This window comes from Haliotis asinina, chromosome 15 (genome assembly GCF_037392515.1).
Source record: "Haliotis asinina isolate JCU_RB_2024 chromosome 15, JCU_Hal_asi_v2, whole genome shotgun sequence".
In the NCBI taxonomy this organism is placed as follows: Eukaryota; Metazoa; Mollusca; class Gastropoda; order Lepetellida; family Haliotidae; genus Haliotis; species Haliotis asinina.
Genome location: NC_090294.1, coordinates 22,398,049 through 22,419,012, shown reverse-complemented (window position 1 = coordinate 22,419,012; position 20,964 = coordinate 22,398,049). Strand labels below are relative to the sequence as shown.

At 40.9% G+C, this 20,964-nt stretch overlaps 2 protein-coding genes across 2 annotated transcripts; both read left to right on the top strand.

Annotated features, from left to right (window-relative positions):
- The first annotated feature begins 755 nt into the window (after positions 1-755).
- Positions 756-5,743, top strand: LOC137264914 (uncharacterized). The gene is made up of 5 exons (XM_067800270.1): positions 756-942; positions 3,331-3,408; positions 3,808-3,881; positions 4,144-4,375; positions 5,520-5,743. Exons 1-5 carry the CDS (start codon positions 756-758, stop codon positions 5,741-5,743), a joined length of 795 nt encoding a protein of 264 aa, XP_067656371.1.
- A 9,468-nt stretch (positions 5,744-15,211) lies between these two features.
- On the top strand, positions 15,212-17,230 carry LOC137266446 (protein toll-like). The gene has a single exon (XM_067801946.1). It carries the CDS (start codon positions 15,212-15,214, stop codon positions 17,228-17,230), a length of 2,019 nt encoding a protein of 672 aa, XP_067658047.1.
- The last annotated feature ends 3,734 nt before the right edge of the window (positions 17,231-20,964 follow it).

The following is a 20,964-nucleotide window of genomic DNA, read 5'->3' as shown; positions in this document are numbered from 1 at the left end:
CCCGCGGATGGCAGTTGAAGTAAATTCGTTTAATTCATTTATACTGAATCTGCATCTTTGTCAGTATTGGTTTAAATTTTAATTTTTCAATGCTTCACACCTGAATCTTATTAGGTGCCAGTTATGATGAATTCATAAACCAAAATATAAATAACGAAGAAACTTTTGTTTCGTCTTTTTCTGTAATAAACATAGGTTATCACGTGAGTGTGTTTTGGGATGGTTAATATCCTGCATTGGGAATAAACATTGTATTTAACGAGCCTTGGCGAGATTAATACATAGTGTTTATTCCTAATGCAGGATATTAACCATCCCAAAACACACGAGTGTGATAACCTATTTATCATACACTGTCATTCTTACTCTAATTTTCTTTTTAAAAATGTGATTTCATTTGCCCCAGATCATGAAATTAAACTTCCTGAGATCTGCCCGCGTATATATGACGTCACAAATATGTGCGTAGTAATACGTGACGTCACAAGCTCGGTGACGCAGTGTTCTACTGATCACTCATTTGACAGCGTTACGTCATGTAGTTCCCTGTCAGCTTTTATGTTAAAGAGTGTATTGTTGTCAACAAATATTAACTTAGTTTGAAAAATGACAAAAAACACGTGTGGAATTGGGGTAAATTTCAGTTAAACTTTTGAACAATAATTATAATGTTCGCGAGGCACACTCAGTGTATATAATCATGCTATCTTATTGGTGTAATGAGCATCTAATCTCCTACAGTGGAGGAAATAAACATGATGATGATGATGATGATGATGATGATGATGATGATGATGATAACTGACAAAGTGTCAAACAGTTCATTAGAGATTTTCCTGTCCGAGTCAGTGATTGCAAGACGCCTGCGTTTCGGTGCTGGTGAAGTCGTAGTCAGTCCCATCTATCACTACGAGACAACAATTTTCTCTCAAGACACTCACAGTACTTACCGTAACCACGGTCGTCAATCTGGACACGATAGATGGGCGTGACGCCATGTTTGTTTATAGTGTGAAAGTAGTCCTTAAAATCTGCATATGACTTCTCTGATTTGCATCGGTATCCGTATGTGACCCCAACGGATACCGAAAGTATCCGTTGACTTTATCCTGCCGAGGACACTATCCACTGTATGATAAATAAAATTATTACCAGACCTTCCTCGGTTCTTGTTAAAATGTCCTCTGCAAATGCTTGTCATTGGGGGTGTTTTCAGTAATGCTAGCTCTTTGTTTCGGGTTCGACGACTTTGTAAGATGTCTGGTTTGCCCCTTGTCCCACTTTGCTCTTAGATTTGAAACAGACGTAGTATCCTCACCCCGGCGCAGTGATGACTCATCATCGCCTTATCCTGTTAGAAGGCCGAGTAACCATGCTTGCCGCATGGAACCCTGGGTAGGAGAGTGATGTGGTACCGTGTATCATCAGCTTCATACGGGTCCACGCCACTTATTACGGAACGTGCATACTTTATCGACACAACTCATTTGGTATGAGAAGCCGTATTCTTCATAGTTGAAGGGAAGTAAGTCTTAATCATGTTTAGATTTGTAAACAGACTTACGTCCCTTTGAAACAAGGGACATAATTCTTGAATGAACGCTCTCAATGATCTACCCTTTTTGTGTACAAACAGTGTATGAAGTTTTCAACGAGACCTTGCATGGAGTTAAAGAAAGGGACTTAACTGTTTGTTTTCTGTCAAATTCGAATTCGTTTTTGTTAGAAAAAGAACTGAGGGAAGGGTGTGTAAACGTGTAGCCAGAGTGTAAATTTATCATACTTAATTCACGTTGGCAGAGCTTGGGGGAGCTTCCAGTCCCATGTTTCAGGATCCACGGGTAGTCTGTCGTACAGACCCTAAAGTATATATATCCAAGAAAGACCACGCAAATGTGGCAAGTCTAGATTTCCTTAGCTGAAGAAAGCCTCAGGGCTCCATTTCATAATATATATATTTTTTTAACTATGAACATTTTTTTCAGTAAAATATGTTCTTTTCAGAGACTAGTTGTTAGTCTAGATGCACGGGTTGAGTGGGGTGTAAGGAGGTCGAAACACATCAATACCAATAAATGTTTTCGTTTTATTTCCACCGCGAAAAAATACGTTGTATTTTGGGTTTTTTTAAAAATCTACATCATGGAATGTATCCTTTTCGACTCTCATTTAACCGAGTATACAAATGCTCACTGACTCCAATGTGTCACTGCTGTAGAATCTTTGCATTCTGTTTATAGCATTAATGTTTGGATTTGGCGTTAAACGAACACTGCGTGGATAAGCGTGCGTATATATGACATTATAACTGTTACAGCGGCTATGAGTATACGATTGCTGTGTCACTGAGAATATGAAGACCTATCAAACTGCTGCTAAATTCTTTTTTGAAATATATTGACCATATAGGACATTTACACAATTAAAAAACTGCATGAATAAGCTAGACGATTCAAACAAATACGGACATTCTTCATACGTCCTATTAATCCTAAGCGGCAGGCAAATGTATCCGTGGATGTTAAACCTGCGCTTTTGTTATTATGTTGTACGGATTTTATCCTGATTCTGTAGGAATTCTGTCCTTGTGCTTCAGTCATCCACGCTGCGTTGACTATACAGACCGACAGTTATGTACTTCCTGCTGCGTCGATTTGAAAGGTAAACACAGATATTGGTGCGGTATATGTAACAATCGCTCCTGACAATTATGCATATTCCTGACAGATCTTCACTGCACGATATCAGCCTGTAAAGATGATAATGCATGATAGATGATAACGCATAAATCATCACGACCAACGTAGCTGGCGTACTTTGACCAAGTCCACATCAAAATCCGATATCAATAACAGTCCACGGGAAATACCGTAACGTACGCCCGACCAGCGTGTTCTTGACAGAGTTAGAAATCCACGATATGGGCAAGGTGTATATATGCTTATATACACCAGCCATCTCGGCTGTATTTCAAGTACAACTGAAGAGGACAGGCAGAATAAAATAAATTCATCGGTGTCTTTTGCTTTGAGCTGACAAAGGCTACAACCGAAAGACAATATGGGACAATATATTAGTATGCTGCCATGGCTAAGGAAGGAGGTGGTAGTTCTTATGCATGGTCTGTACATAGTACGTTTACTTTAAAGGTTGTCATCGAGTCACATTTTTAACTGTATGACAGGAAGGGGCACGTGGCCTGAACACATCAAATTATGGCTCAGGCAACATACCTATCTTGAAAAATGTCATTATGAGATGGTACTTATGCCTTATGCGGTAAGGTTACCATGTCCGTGTTTTCCATGAATATGTCCATATATTTTCCAGGACTTGATAATGCAGGGAAAACAACGCTGTTACACCGAATAATGTCAGGACGTCTTCAGCCCACACAACCCACCTTCCGTGAGTCGGATTATACTATATAGTGTTATAAAAACTTATATGTTTGCATAACTTGCCCATGAGGGGTATTTAAAAGTCCTGTAAAGGAACTGTGCTTGTAAGTCAATCACTACACCTTTCAAAATATGTACGAGCGCGTGGTTGTTTTGTATTGAGTCAGTGATCGTGAGTATGGTTTTTAGCAATATTCCAGCAATATCACGGTGAGGGACAACAGAAATGAGCTTCAAACATTGTACCCATGTGGAGAATGGAAAACAGGTCTTCATCGTGACGAGTGAACGCTTTAACCACTAGGCCACCCCGCCTCGAGCTCTCTTGGTTGTTTTGGTAAAATCATTGGCGTGTACTTGCATTTGTGCATCAGTTAATAGTGTTTTCTTTCGTACCATATTTCAGATAATTTAAAATGGACACTACGCTACAACAACATCAACGTGACATTAATGGACTTTGGGCAAAGACGTTGTTTGGTCAGTTATACCAAAGGGCGTATACCAAAATTATACCAAAGATTTATGTCATCAAAATTAAATTTTATGGTGTTATAATACCATACATTCACAATTTATGATTTTTTTAATATAAAAATCTATCGGTTTTATTATTCAGCAAGCATCGCGTCAGTGATCAAATGCATTTTCAGTCTGATGCTCATGTTGTTGATCTCTGGGTTGTTAAGAAGGGCCACGTTAGGCCACGTCAATTTTGATCTGTTGTTTTCCTCATCTCCAGTATAAACATCGGCATTACTACACACCACCAGATGTCGTCCTGTTCTTGGTAGACAGCGACGACCGAGCACGTTTGAAGGAAGCTCAAGAGGAGCTGAGGCTTACTGCAAATTATGAAACCCTCAACAACACTCCCTTCCTCGTCCTTGCCAACAAGCAGGATCGACGTGGTGCCATGACAGTAACTGAGGTTGCCGAGGGATTGGACTTCCGGAACATACTCAAGACACACCGTGAGTTTGAGTCAGGATTTATTCCCGATATATTCCTAAATGAGCTCAAGGCTGAGATAAGGCCCAAACTGCTACTTGTTTATTCAAGCTATATCTCGTCGGGCTGTATTGTTAATGATTTCAGTCGTTAATGTTAGTCCGGTAATGTTTTGTTTTCAAGGTCATAGATATTGCTGTTTCTCTGACGTTACACTATCATTAACTATTTTATTATGTAAGCATATTTTCCGGCAACTTGATTGGTCTAGAGGCGGTCACGTGACCATCTATAATTGTATAATAACAGTATTGCGTGTTATAGTTTATAATGTACTGGAGGCATTACTGTAAATGTTCATGTTTCTTCTTTGAAGAATTAGGACCTTGGACTGGTCGTATCCAACAATTATATATGCCCTAGTTACTAAATGTTGTGCCATGGGAAGGTCCGTGAGTGAGTTTAGTTTTACGCCTCACTCAACAACATTCCAGCTATATGGCGGCGGTCTGTAAATAATCGAGTCTGGACCAGACAGTCCAGTGATCAACAACATGAGCATCGATCTGCGCAATTGGGAACTGATGACATGTGTCAACCAAGTCAGCGAGCCTGACCACTCGATCCCGTTAGTCGCCTCTTACAACAAGCATAGTCGCCTTTTATGTCAAGCATGGATTGCTGAAGGCCAACTCTACCCCGTGACCTTCACGGGTCGGAAGGTCCGTGACAATGGTTTTGAATTAAGATCATAGTTCTCGCCTCAGGTTATCAAAGATCAGAGGGCAGTCCGCCATGAGTAGGGTCAGAATGAACTTTCATCGCTCACTACAACGGGATAAACAATAAGATCAGGGCCTCCTTTCATATAACAGTAGATTGTGTATCACTATGGTATCCTTGCAATGTTAAAAAATGGGAGTTAACCGTAGTAAAGGTTGCTTCGTGAAAGGAGCCCAAGGGTGAGGTTGTACAAAGCGATCTTAGCGCTAAATGAGGTGGCTGTAACTGCTCTACCTTACCATAGAGTGGGTGAGTTTACTTTTACGCCGCACTCAGCAAACATAGAGTTAAAGTAGGCCTTAGCGCTTGGGTTGTTTTGTACGACGATACCCTGGTTTGAATGAGATTGTTTCGTAGTGAGTGAACTTATGTGTATGCTTCCAGGGGCCAACATTATAGGCTGCAGTGCAGTCTCTAGGGAAGGCCTGAAAGACGCCATGGATTGGCTGACCCAGGACTTCCAGAATTCCTGTGAAGACTCCACTGCTTCCCCAGATAACAAAGAGACCGATGCAAACACAGTCGGGAAACGGGGAGCTTGGTCCTTCTTATCCTACATGGCAGGAATATTTGGATATTTCAGGAGATACCTTCCCAAATTTGAATGAATTAAAATTTAGATCTTGGGACCTGTAAGCACATTGAAATATTGAATTGGCTGTTTGTCCCCCGTGGTCATCACAATTTCGCACGTTTAACGCATTGCTTAGCAGTATTCCAGCTCAATATGGCGTTCAGTACATAATCGAGTCTGTACCAGATAATCTAGTCTCAGACATAATGGGCATCGATCTACGCAATTTAAGCAAACCAAATCAGCTAGCTAGCCTGACCAACCGATCCCGTCAGTTGTACTAGCTTCTGAGAGAGTGATGTGTCGTCGACCGTCACATGTGGTAAAGTGATTCGTATTTGATATTAAATCGCATTTTGACAGTGTACATTATTTGATCGCATGTTGACAGTGTATATTTTGATTGCTTGTTGACACAATAAATTTTGTGAACGCATGATATTGTAAATTATTTGACTGCATGGTTACACTGAAAATTAGTTGATCGCATGTTGACACTGTCTATTATTTGATTGCATGACACTGTAAATTATCTCATTGCACGACACTGTGAATTATTTGATCACATATTGACAATATAGATTATTTGATCGCATGTTGACACTGTAAATTATTTGATTGCATGACACTGTGAATTATTTGATCACATATTGACAATATAGATTATTTGATCACATATTGACAATATAGATTATTTGATTGCATGGTGACACTGCACATTACGTAACTGAATGTTCATACTCTTCAAAGCATGATCCAAAGCTGACACTGTTCATATTTCATCAGTTGAGATGTGTTTCATGTTTAAATTTGTCTCAGTTGAACTGCGTTTCATAATGTAAATATAAGTATGCCCATCGATTTCCGTTTTCGAGCAATGTCGCCATTTTGATAGCGTACGAATAAAGTGTCTAAAGCTAGCACATAGCATGCGTAATGGTTCATATCAAAGTTGTGTTGTTGGGCTTGGTGCGTCTTTTAACCATCCCTGATTGTCTTGAGATGTGACAGTGGTGATCCGTTTAAGTAATTTTGATTTTATTCCTGAAGCCGTAATGGACCTCGCAGCCAGGAAACAAGGTAAGAAGATATGGAATGGGATACAAAGATATATTTTTTAATGAAACAAGACAAACCATTCCCTCACCACAGTCTAAGCAAAATTATCCTCAGTGCTTTTCGTTTACACTTCACCACCAAGTCTAACGAAACCTTATGAGAGGTAGCGTCAGGTAACCTTTGAGATTGACCAATCAGAACACAGCTTACCAAATCGCGAAAGTGGACATGCACACATACCTTTTGAACTTTTTATCTCGAAAAGGTTCGTACCCGAACGATTCCGAATGCTATTTAGCGTACGCTCGCTTCCGGGTGATGCAAACGGCGCACGTTACAACCATGACAACGGTGAGTAAACAGGTGCTGAAAATAGTGTTTTGGGCAATATTCAAGGATGTCATCTTGCGGAAATATTGGCTAATGGTAACCATGTCAACAGAACCCTCAAAGCGTATATACAGTTGGTCAAATAACTGTGTTACATACAGATTTTTGTGAAGAGATCTGTGTCTGTGTCCCCCCGATCCCTAAATAGAAGCCGTCGTTTGATTGGTTAAATCTATTTATCCGTCTCGCGTTTGGTTGGACGGTTATAAGTCGCTCAAAGGTTATCTGACGCTACCTTCTATTAGGTTTTATTAGAATCAGTGGTGGAGTGTAACGAAATACAGTGAGACTAAGTTTACTTAGACTGTCCCTCACCATTAACACAAATACAAGATTATTTTAATTGGACTTCGCATATTGTATAATAACGTTTCTATCAAAGATCTCACGTTGTGGTGTTTTGATGCTTCACTCTGAGAGCGTGGGTTCGAATCCCGGCAGGTTCTATAGTTGAATCGGGCAGTTGATATATGTCTTTCTCTCCAATTTCGTACTGGACGAGATGCGATCTGCGTTTTATATAAATATACCTTATTCTCCTATACCTAATATTTCTTTTTTAACAAGAAAAGCATATTTTTAGACTTGCATAACTCGTCCACAAATAGACTTTAGTACATGAATTATTGCATCAGTTTAGACGAAGGAAATGTCTATACAACCAAGTGGATAATTAGATGGTGGAGACGCTGAGCGCCATGAAGACGACGTAGCACGAGACGGCGTCGGGCTCTCAGTCCAATCTCTCTCAAAATGTTCCATACAGTTTCACCAGATATCCTCCGAAGTCCAGGCATCCTGGCTGCTGTGTTCTCATCCGTGGCGAACGATCACGCAAATGTAGAACCCGGATGTACCGATCTTGGACTTCCAGCGGTGATTCAGGGCTGCCTGTACAGGAAATGGGTGATTTGTATGCCCGTTTGATTGTAACGTACTGCAAGTCGTGATTCCGTGCTGAGACGAACATTCAGATGCCTAGCAACAGTAGATTTGTAATCTCCAGCCTGCTTTGTTTAAATGGCTTTGTTCGGTGTCGCAGCGTCAAGATATGATTTAGTGATTTGACCTTGAAACTCCTTCAAAATGAATGCCGATTTCAGAAAGTAATCTGGATATTTATTGCAAGACAGTGAATGCACTTTGCTGCACAGTTTTAACCGGAATGTGATTTCTGTTGCGTTTTGGTGATGACTTTTTAAACCTTGTAAGAAATCTCATCAAAATCAACATTGTCAGGTGAAGTCGGTATTTTTTACTTTTGACGTTTGTTTGAACACAGGAGGTGATTAATAGATTTCTTTTAAAAATACGAAATATTAAATGCATATGCATTTCTTTTTGAATAGCACGCACATACGCACACACATATGCAGTTAACTTAAAAATATCAATTAAAATAAATTGTTTGCCTGACAGAAGAAAAAACAGGGTGTTGTTAGTGTGTGTTCCCGTTTCCAAGGAGAAGACTTACACAAAATCTGTGCTTGAAGTCACGTGACCACATCTGCGCGAAAAAGGAGTACTCTTCGTTACGTGACAGGGCAAGAAAATGAAAGGAGCTCTGACCACCAAGTCAGCAACTGATAATGTATCATGACAACTCTCACCCACATAATTGAGCGTACACGTGAAATACTGTTATACGTGCATGAAGTGTTCGAGAAGACAGGGGCACTTGTGTGATGCATATTTATTACCCACTCACACGAAATCCACTGACGACTTAAAGGCTGCGGGGTATTTTTTTTCCCAAGTATCCGCGATCTTCTCCTATTGCACGAACACCCGAATTGTAATCATGTACCCGGTTCAGTTTACCCGACGCCATACTTCAGCATATGCATGCCATAGGCTTCGACACTTGTATTTCTAAATTATAGGACAACACCCATGGCGGTAGAGGAGAAAGGGTTAATACATTTTATCTACAGTAAATAGTTACACGTTACAAACATTTAAACAATTTGCTGTGTATAATTTGCATGACACACACAAACCAATACACCTCACACACACACACGTTTAAACAATTTGCTGTGTATAATTTGCATGACACACACAAACCAATACACCTCACACACACACACGTTTAAACAATTTGCTGTGTATAATTTGCATGACACACACAAACCAATACACCTCACACACACACACATTTAAACAATTTGCAATGTATAATTTGCATGACACACACAAACCAATACACCTCACACACACACACATTTAAACAATTTGCTGTGTATAATTTGCATGACACACACAAACCAATACACCGCACACACACACATTTAAACAATTTGCTGTGTATAATTTGCACGACACACACAAACCAATACACCTCACACACACACACACACGTTTAAACAATTTGCTGTGTATAATTTGCATGACACGCACAAACCAATACACCACACACACACGGGTAATGGCATTTTATACATGTGATTGTACTAGTTTCTTGCTTTCTATGTTGATTTCTAGTCATGTTTCACAAAACTATCGTAGCTCCACGGCTGCCGTAAGTCCTAAAGTGGGCTTTGGTTCATCACAGCAGAAGAATTGTCCCACTCGGGTTTGGTGACCTTGACCTTCATATGGTCACAATGGGGCTTTGCGTTTTACCCTTGTCAGCGAGATATCTCTATAACCGTCTACTGGGTTTTCTTCATATTCAACACCAAGCTTAATCTATTTTGACGCTGGACCCAGTCGATTCTGGTGACCTCGTTGTTGTCAAAGTCACGGCATGTAAACCTGCAAGTTAAATTTGTCAGCGAAATACCCCGAGAACCATTCACTGGACTTTCTTCATCTTGCACACCACGTTTTGTCTAGTTTAGGCGCAGGGCATAGTCGACCTTCACATAGTTTTGAAGGTCACAGGATGTAAACCTGCCTGTTAACCTTCTCAGCGAGATATCACAGGGACTATTTACCGTACTTTCGTCGTATACAGCACCAAGCTTCTAATAGGGAAGGCGCAGGTCCCTGTCGATTTTGGTGACCATATTATTTTCAAGATCACAGAGACATTTTTGAAGATTTCAGCACGTTAAGGATATCAGTGAAACATCTCACAAACGGTTCACAGTATTTTTTTCATATTTGACACAAAGCATCATCTTTGGAAGGTGCGGGTTGACTTTTTATTCTAGACATTTAACTACAACCTTCACCTTCATTACTTTTAAGTTTGATTTGATCATTTGCGGCGGGGCTTTATGTCACATTCGTGACACTGCTTGTTTTGTTTGTTACCAAACTGCGATTATTTATGTGAGATGAATCTATCACAGGATTCATGGAAAGATTCACAATCAAACAGAGATTGTAATTTATGCCAATAGTGAGTGAGTGAGTTTGGTTTTACGCCGCCTTTACCAATACTTTTCAATATAACGACGGGGGACACCAAATATTGGCTTCACACATCGTACCCATGTAGGGGATCGAACCCGGACCTTTCGCATGACTACTACGCTTTACCTCTAGGCTACCTCAACCACAGACATACACAGTGTCCATGCCCTGAATTCTGTGCCTTGGCCAAGCCAGACAGACAAGAAAGAGTATAATTGCGAATAACATAATACAAGTGCTAACATAGAAGATTTTGTTTTTCAAATTACGACATATCTTTGTAATGTTTCAGATATTACATATTTGAAACTCTCCTTGCGCAACGTCATGAAACTGACCCCTTACGTCTGTTTTTCATGATGCGTTGACCACTGGCTGGAGACGCAGAGTAGGCCATGACGCACAGCGTGGACCACAGTATTTGTCTGATGGGTCTTATACGAAAGACCCTTGAACATCCGAGTTACAGCTGATCTTCAGTCACCCATGCTTGTCGTAATGGTTGCTTGACACATGTCATCGTATGTCATCGTAGATCGATGCTAATGCTCTTGATCACTGGATTGTCTGGACCATACTCGATTATTCACTGCCATAAACTTGAGTATTGCCGACTGCGGCGTAATATCCAATACACACTAATATCCAAACATGTATATGATATTGTATGTACATGTATACATATATACATGTATGTCACGCCACCTAGTTACTAGGCAGCTTTGTTTAATCTGGGTCAACGTACTTCCGGGTAACCCCCGTCTCCGTCAAGCGGGTAATGTTTGCACACGTTGTTCGGCGTTACTCGTACTCGACATTATATGAGCTGATATCGAGGAGGAGAGACGTATTTTGATGGGACGTGAGTAATCTTTAAGTTACTGTTGTTAGTCATAAAAGCATGTACTTATTCTGAAAATATTACAACCACTAGATAAAGTCCTAACCACTAGCATAAATGGATATTTAACAGTAGTCTATCTCCCAGTGCCTGAACCACTTCTTTTCAACTATCACCAAGATCTTACTGAAATGCTGTAGTAATAAATATAGCAAGGCCAGATCTTATATAGTTACGGGATCTTAAACCTTAGGGGGATTCTTTCACAGTTAAGAGGTAGCTGTCTCTGGTAAACTCAGTTTAACTTACGTTGTTCAAAACACAACGGATCAGCCTGGAAGTAAAAACACCAGAAATGGGCTTCACACGCTGTACCCATGTGAGGGAATCGAACCCTGGTCTTCGGTGTGACAAGTGAACGCTTTAACCACAAGGCTACCGCACCGCGCCTGTTGGCAATAAGACACCGTGCTGAAGAAGGGGTATGGATCTGTTTTAGAAGTACAGTGCTGCATATAAAATGATTTAAAACCCTTAAACGGTTTGGAACCACAATGCTAAAATACCTGCGTGTTTGGTCTTTCTTGTAGCAGTTGGTCAAATTATTTCATGAATTTCAACAAGTATTATACTTCGAGTAGCAATCCTGTCATAATCGGGAATCGGACCAGAAGCCCCAAAGCTTTCTCCGCTGTACCCGTTTCACCAACGCAGCCGATTGTTGTAAAACTACCTGCATTGTGTGATTAATTATAACCGAATAAATATTAGAAATCTGACTGTTGCCGGACGTTGACGTGCCCTGCATGGCTGGGTTTGGGGTTTTGATCACTGCAGCACTGGGTCTACCGTAGTGACGACGTTATCAGTGTATTGCCCGACCCCTACGACAGCGCTGACGGAATGTGTACATAAAGATTACAAAACAATCTGTATTGTAATACTCAAACAGTACAGTAATCGATACATCCAGTTTCCAGCGGTCCAAACAATGTGACTTAAAGTATTTTTTAAAAGAGACTTTGATTTGTCAATAGGAATATATGTACATACACGCACATGCAAATGCTCGTGGTGAGAGGCAAATAACGGAATCAGGTGGTTTGCTGGACCTACTTGGTTGATACAAGTAATTATATCCCACATAAGTAGATAGATATCGTGTCAGTTACTGGATTGCCTGGCCAGGAACACAAGAACACGTTACTGACAGACCTCCATCGTGTAGCTGAAATATATTACTAAAAAATAAATAAATAAAATAAAATAAAATAAAAAAAGAAAGAAAAGAAAGAAAGAAACGCATAATAGCTGAACATTGTCATGACAGGTCAGTTATGAAGAAAACCTGAATGAACATTAACGGTCCAATGCTGCAAGAATCTCTACGTCACAAAATGACAAGTGTTCCAAGGGCAAGGTCGCAGAGCAGTCAGTATCTTGTGTAGCCACAATTAGCATCAATGGGTGCTTGGCATCGGCGTCCCATTCCGGATGAAGTGCCTGGGAATGAGTTGGTATTCTTCCCTCGAGGCCACAAACAGAGCAGGTAACGTCTGTGGTCGAGGGTCACGCTGTCGCACACGACGATCCAATTCGTCCCACAAATGTTCAATAGGGTTAAGATCCGGTGATCATGAGGGCCAATCAAGAACCTGAACGTTGTTCTGGGCAAGGAAATCCCTGGTTATTCTTGCTGTATGCAGCCGAGCGTTATCATGCTGAAAAATGGCGTTCTGGCAGTTCATGAAAGGAAGGGCATGAGGCCTGATGATTTCATCACGGTAACGTCGAGCTGTCAAATTGCCCTTGACTTGAATGAGATCTGTCCTGCCACTGTATGAGATCCCAGCCCAAACCAAGACACTTTCACCATAACATCTATCCACTTGCTGTACACAATTTGCAGCGTAGCGTTCGTTCCGACGTCGATATACACGTGCTCTTCCGTCGGGACGTCGCAAGATGTAACTTGACTCATCACTGAAGATAACAATTCTCTACCTTTGCAGTGGTGAGAGGTTGGGAGGTGTTGGCGACACCAATGTCTGCATTGTTGCCGATGTTGACATGTAAGGACAGGTCCTCGCAAGGATCTTCTGGAACGAATACCAGCCCCACGCAAGCGGTTCCTCACTTTCTGATCAGAAATTGTTCTAAGTCCTGACACTACCGATGTTGTGGATGATGATGTGGTGAACCAGTTCGCGAATGTCGCAGGCGAATAAACCTGTCCTGGGGGAATGTGGTCACACGGGGTCGACCTGACCTGGGGCCTGTTGATCCTTGCTGTTGGTAACGATTCTAAAGTCTTGATATAGTACTCTGTGACACATTCAGTTGCTTTGTAAACGCAGACGGAGACTTCCCAGCCTCCACATGACCGATTGCATTGATGCACTGGGCCTCAATAAGTCTAGGTATTACTTTAACACTAAATTTAAGATTGTCAACAGTCACAGGAGCATAGAAACCCACGACGCTTATTGGAAATGATGCCTGGAATGTGCGTGCGAAAGGAAACGCATGAATTTCCTCCCGTTCACAATAAATTGCATTTATTGAGGAAAACAGATTTTGGTGCGTTTTGGCGAGTTGTGCTCAATGACAATGGATTCAAACTCGGAAATGTTTGCAGACAGCGTTCACTATAGATATACAGATTTCATAGACAGTAGTGAGAGTAGTTTAAATCATTGCAGAGTGCAGTGTTAGAAGGCAAAATAGAAACCAAGAAAACCTCATAGAGGAATAACTCTTTGTACTTTTCAATGCTTGCTTGTCTTTGACAGACAATACAGGGAATTGACCCATTTTACGGGTGTAATAAATAAATGTTTTAAACGGCGATTGTTCGGGCACAATCAACGTCTCGTGACGCAGATGAGGAAAAACAGCTGCATACATGTGAAAGTGTCACAATGTTTGAACATACACTTTCACGTTTATTAAAGCTGGGTTAGTGTTGGTTTGCAGTCGCTTTGAAAAATCATTCAGCTTTTCGGGGTATTTCGGGAGGACATGCCAAACTCTTACAAGATCCGGCACGTCCAGTAAGGTTTTGACATTCTGACAAAACATTAGGGGCCAATGTGGGATTCGAAAGAACGATTATACAGGTCTGGCCAGGGGCCGCAACTCCTCGTATCGACGACAACTTTGGCACCCTTATGACCAATACCAACACTTGGAAACATTATATACTAATTCGAAACAAGGGATTTTGTTGTGGTTTTAAAGGGTTCCTTTTTTAATGACCTGGGCCCTTATTCTCGAAGCGTTCGTAGCCCTAAGAATTCTTAACTTTGATCGTAGTCAATGTGTTAAGAAAGGGCTTAAGAAGTTCGTAGGGCTACGAACGATTCGAGAATAGCTAGCCTTTGTCCCGAACCACAAATACGACCTATCTTAACTCAGTACTTTCTCAAAGGCCTACAAATTATCTAGTCGCAGAAAAGCTTCTAGCTATGTCCATGATCACTAGTATTAGCGAGTGAGTTAACTTTTAACGTCACAATGGCATTATTTAAGACATATGGCGATCATTTCTATAATATACTACCCTAATAGACAGCGTTTCTTAATTTCACTTTGGTATTTTGCAGCAGAAGGAACCTGCCTGATATTAAGCAGCGTGCTGAGGGGACAGAGCACCTATGGAAGCCATCCGTGTTCTTCGTTCCTGGACCCGGGTGTACTGGATCATCCTACCGCTGAATGACACGTAGCAGAAACCTTTAACCTGAACTTAACCTTGACCTTGACGTCATTTTAAGGACTGCAAGAATGCAAACCTCTAATACAGGCTATATGTGAAAGAAAGGCTAACCCACCAAATCCCGAACAACGATGGGGTATTCTAGAATCATCTGCACTGTTGCATGTATTTCTGCTTTCACATTTCCTATTATATTTGGCTGTAATTTCTCCAGCAGCAATATCGGTTTGAGCTGCCCGACTAGGTGTACCTGCAACACAGAAGACGTTTATTGCAACTCCTCGTTGATCAGTGTCCTCAACGGTTCTCTAGACAAACCTGATCTCTTCAAGTCCTTGAAAAATAAGCATGTCAAACTCTTGGATTTGTCGTACAATGGAATAGCAGAAATTAATCCTACATTTTTTCAAACACTGAACATCAAAATACACCATCTTAACCTCTCCCACAACAACTTCACCGAGATCAGAGCGCGAGAGTTCAGTGGGATTGTCGCAAAGTTCATGTACCTATCCCATAATCGCATTCACCGGATATCGCCACATGCCTTTGATGGCTACTTTAACTGTATCGAAGGTGTTGATTTGTCGTACAACAAACTGACATACTTTGAACCTTGGCCTTTCACAAAAGATAATCGAATTTCGACATTTAACTTCAGTCACAATCACATCAACAGCTTCAGGAATACCCCAAACCTCACCATTGTGGATATACTGAGTGCATCAAAACTAGGTTTTGGTAAACTCGTTGATCTCACCTTCAATAACTTCTCAGTGTGGATCATAGATGAGCTGAAAGATGTCTACCACTTTGATGCCGATCCAGAGACAGTACTCACCATGAAATGTGCAGCAATGGGTTTTCTTCTCCAGAACAATCCTTGGCGGTGTGATTGTCTGTTGTATGAATTCAGACATCTCCTACAATCAGATACATTCATATTTTCAGCGGCAATACGTGAGAAACTATCCTTTAACTGTGTTACACCTCGGAGACTTCGTGGCCAGAATGCCCTAGATGTACCCGTGAATGAGTTGGTTTGTCCTGTTGTTGAAGGTTGTCCCACTTCTTGCCTATGTGAGAAAGTACCAGCGTACAAATATACACATGTCGTCTGCACATCTCTCGACTCATTTCCCGACCAGATGCCCTCAGGGCCATTGTTTTTAAACTTCAGTTGGAATGGTATTTCAAAACTTGAATTTAGATCATACCTGTCATCTGTAACCTACCTTGATTTGTCCAATAACAGACTGCACGTTATAGAAAGGGCTGCTGTACAAGTCTTGGGAAATATAGGTATGCTTAATCTTGCGTCCAACCAGCTGACGGCGCTGCCGAAAGAAATACAAGTTGTGCGATTCAGTAATGTTCGTTTGGAGGAAAACAAACTCGACTGTTCTTGTGATCTGACGTGGGTTTCTGATTGGATTGACGTTACGAGTGATGATCCAGCCAATCAGCGTTCGGTATGCTACAAGGATGGGTTGCCTGTGATGTTATCTGCCATGCAAGACAACATTGACTGTGTAAGTGATATAGTGGTTCCTGTTACAGTAGGTGTTAGCATTACTGTGTGCATGGTAATACTCGCTGCTGTAGCATGCCGAGTTTGGGGTAGAAAAAAGCTCCCGTTTGTAATGTATTTAATAAGAGGAAGAAAAGTTCAACCCGTTCAGAGGTACGGCGATCAAGAGGCAGAGTTTGATTACCATGGTTATTTGTCTTTTGATAACGACAATATGGACATCGTACTCTGGGTGAAAAATGTCCTTTTGGATAATTTGGAAAATAATGATGATGGATTTCGAATCTGCTGTCCGTTAAGGGATTTTGATGTGGGGGTATCGCAGGCAGAAGAAATCCTGGACAGTGTTGACAGGAGCAAGCGGTTTATATCCATAGTGTCTGATACGTACTTCAATCCCCTGAAGTGGACATCGTTTGAATATGACCAGGCGCAGCACAAACACAAAGACCACGACTCGAACATTATCATGGTTGTTTACGACAACGTCGACGTTGATAATGTAAGATCTGAGGCTGCAAGGCACGCGTTAAACAAGAAGCAATATTTGAGAAGGGGGGACTATTTGTTTTGGCAGAAACTTAAATTTCTGATCCATGCCGGTCAGAAAATGTTTTGAAGAGCAACTGTGCTCACCTGGCTTGTAGTCATGTGTCTTCTAATTACTCCCATGTGTGAAACTGGAACACTGTCTCCATTAAAGATATAACAAACATTAACTGTTAGACTGATGTGAATTATATATCAGTTATCTTAACTGGTGTTTTGGCACGAATTATAACATGGCGTTCTTGTTATCCTCTGAATTCGTATTTAGCCTGGCGGAACTCGATTCAACCGAGCCTTTTGCTAGTGTAAAACGACTGAGGAGTTTGGAGATCGAGACTTCAACCTGCGACTTGAAAGAAATACATTTTATTGTATTTTTAATTTTTTAAACCACTCACGAGTGAGTGACGGACATGGCATGCTGTGGCAATATTTATGGCGATGCACGATGTACAGATAATAACGATTTGTTATAGTGAAACAATATACACAGTTCACCTATTCTCACGAAAATGTCCACCATTTGTTATTTTACATTTTTGTTGATTTCACCTGTTCGTTTCATGTTCATTGTAGGCGACAGGCCTGGTGACTTAATGGTGTGTTATTCGTGTGTATGACTCAGGGTAAAAGGTTAGTCAAAATCACCAAAATGCGCATGTCTCCAATTATAGCATAACATTTTGAGTGAATATTCCTAAATTATCCTCTATCATCCGTTTGACTCAAAAGTGGACCAGTAAAGTGCAATCTAAATGTAAACTGACAGACATAAAATGTTCACTGATGTTACGAAGGGGGTCGGACAAACGGACAGCCACGTGTTCGAGAAACACGTGCACCAGTACCAACAAAATTACCGATTCATAAACCTGTGTTGTGCCGTTTTCATCCTTTTCGCACATCTTGCTGTCGCTATATTTGCACTCCTCCCACAAAAAAAATAGTGAACTATGTCAGTATTTTAAGGTTAGTGTGTTAATCATTTATTTATTTATTTTTAGTTTTAGGGCTTAAATTCTGCACAACCCTCACAGAGTGTGCCTGAAGTTTTGATTATGATCAGCGTTTCATTGAATATTATATGTTTATTGAGTTCCGTGTTTTTTCTGTCGGTCCTCTTTTGAGTCAAACGGACTGCAGTGTGAACATAAATGTGTGACATTCTCGACATAAGATATGGCTTAATTCTTTTAGAATGTATCGACCTGTGAAGGTCCGGGGTAGAATAGGCCTTCAGAAACCCATGCTTGCCATAAAAGGCGACTATGCTTGTCGTAACAGGCGACTAACGGGATCGGCTGGTCACGCTCCTGGTTGACACATGTCATCGGTTCCCAATTACGCAGATCGACGTTCATGCTGTTGATCACTGGATTGTCTGGTCCAGACTAGATTATTTTCAGACCGCCGCCATATAGATGGAATATTTCTGAGTGCGGCGTAAAACTAAACTCACTCATCCACTAGAATTTATGTTTAATATTATAAACGTATAATCTACGTTATCCCATGAAAATGAACATATAAATACTAGAACAATCATATGTCTTCATTAAATATTATTCCTTGTGTACTGTTTCATGTTGGGGCAATACAATTTCAATTTCATACCCACCAAATTTCAGCCGATTCCTCACCTCACTCATGGGTTAAAAGCTGTAGAGACTTTTAAAGCATGTAATCTGCGACCATGAGATAAAAACTTACATCCGGTGTCGCCGAAAGGGTTTGAAAATGTACGGACTTATTCAGTAGTAGGATCTAAGTGTGTGAAGCACATGCCCTTCCATTACTCTTTAAATGTTTGATGAGTACTGAAGGACGTCTGTGTCATCTTTTTCTCGGATTGCACACTATAGTTTCCTACCTTTGGCACTGACCGTCTAGCAGTTCCAGGCGAAATATTAGCAGAGTGATGACAAGCGCCAAAAGCACATGACATGACGGACATTTGGTGCAGTGGCGTGATTGAAATGTCCTCTATTGTCCAGTGACACTTTACAGTTCATCACACACTATCAGGGATACTCAGGTAAGACATTTTTATGGATCTGTTCTATGTTTTTTAATGACACTTTTATGACATGACTCTTCTAAACATTGATTATTACATATACTTGACTTATCATTGTTGATATTCTACAACCAAACTAAATAGGTAAGGTGATTACAGTTTGGATGAATATTCACTGTATGTATTGTCTGTAGATAGATAGATAGATAGATAGATATGTTTGTGTTAAGGTACCAGATTACAAGATTTGCATTTAAGTTGTATAATGTCCACGTTTTGATGTTTATCACATTATAAAACATATAAAACGTATGTGAAATAGGTTTCCAGTAACACTTAATTTTAAGAGAATGTGTACAGAAAGTTTGATGATGCGCTTTACAGTTTTGCAGGGGATTTAATGAAAATCGTGATTTTGCTGACTCGCATGACATGCTTTGTAAACCAAAGTCGAGATATATATCTCTGAGTGGCACACATCAAAATTCCAAGTATTATCAGCAGAGTCCGAACGTCGACTGTACAGGGAAGACCATAACCAAACTGAAGACACCCGTGTCACCCAGCTTGGCCAGACATCTGACAGTTCCAGAACTGAAAGAAAGAGATCCTCCATCTCGCATGTGTCTATCTGTTCACCGATGCTCACAGCACAGGCAAACTGCAGCGCAAATGGGGTTGCGCAGATTTGAGAATATGACAAGGTTGGCAACGTACTTTCATCGCCTCGGATCGAAAAATATTTTTCATCTCAAAATAAAATAACGCCACCATCAAAGGTACACTCTCATTTTCTCAATTGGTTGTGCTCTCACATTTCCTACCATATCTTTAGTAACTACTCACGTGAAATATGTTTTATTCAACATTTTAAGCGCCACTCTTGGTATTCAGATCGTTCTTCCCCTCCATTACCCCTGCCATGTTCCGGTTGAACGGAGCGACGGAACAGGAATAAGCAGAAATTAAAAAGAAATACAATGTACCATATTGTCTAATTTTATCACGAAGCTGTTGAAGTTAATCTGTCTTATCTGTCGTCGCTATTGTTAGAATGTTCGCAGCATTTATTCTACATAAAAACACTTCAGGCGAAAGTAACTGGTAATTGTAAGTATTCCATATGGAATAATACCCTCCTGTTCCTTCAGTCCGTTGAACCGGAAGCTGGAAGGGGGAATGGAGGCGACGAACAGTCTGATCTACCACGAGTTGCGCTTAAAATGTTGAATAAAAAATATTTCACTTGAGTCAACATGGGGTTGGAAGTGTGAGAGCACACCCCAGTGAAGAAATGGGTGTATAAATTTGACAGTGGCGATATTTTATTTTGACATGAAAAATATTTGTCGAACTGAACGTTGCCAACCTTTGTTCGCTTCGCTCGCATGTAAGAATACTAGTCATTTTCTCTATGCTGCGCTGTCCATTTGCGCTACAGTTTGCCCGTGCTCCATCGCGCATATGTCTCTGTTCACAGATGCTCACAGTGACGTCCTCACCACATCCACGAGCAGAAACACCGTGATGACACGACTGAGTGCTGTCGGCATCAGGGCCTATATCGACCACTTCGGCGCACGTCAGCTTGCTGACGAGGTTAAGCTCTTTGGTCATGTGGACAAGGCGCCCGACTTCGGATCAAAAGGTCCCTGGGTCGTATCCAAGCATGGGACTCGGAAATGGTATAGTCTGATAGACAATTACTCGCGGTCACGGGTAGCCTTTTATGGAAAAAGCATAGTGATCAATGCTTGATTTTGCTTATTTTCTTGGGACCAATTTCG

What these genes read in the sequence shown, in the direction of transcription:
- LOC137264914 (XM_067800270.1), top strand. Translation starts at nt 756, where the DNA reads ATGATGATGATGATGATGATGATGATGATGATGATGATGATGATAACT. An exon ending in TTGGGCAAAGACGTTGTTTG is followed by an intron (nt 3,882 to 4,143) that starts GTCAGTTATACC and finishes CCTCATCTCCAG; the next exon opens with TATAAACATCGGCATTACTA. An exon ending in GAACATACTCAAGACACACC is followed by an intron (nt 4,376 to 5,519) that starts GTGAGTTTGAGT and finishes GTATGCTTCCAG; the next exon opens with GGGCCAACATTATAGGCTGC.
- LOC137266446 (XM_067801946.1), top strand. Translation starts at nt 15,212, where the DNA reads ATGGGGTATTCTAGAATCATCTGCACTGTTGCATGTATTTCTGCTTTC.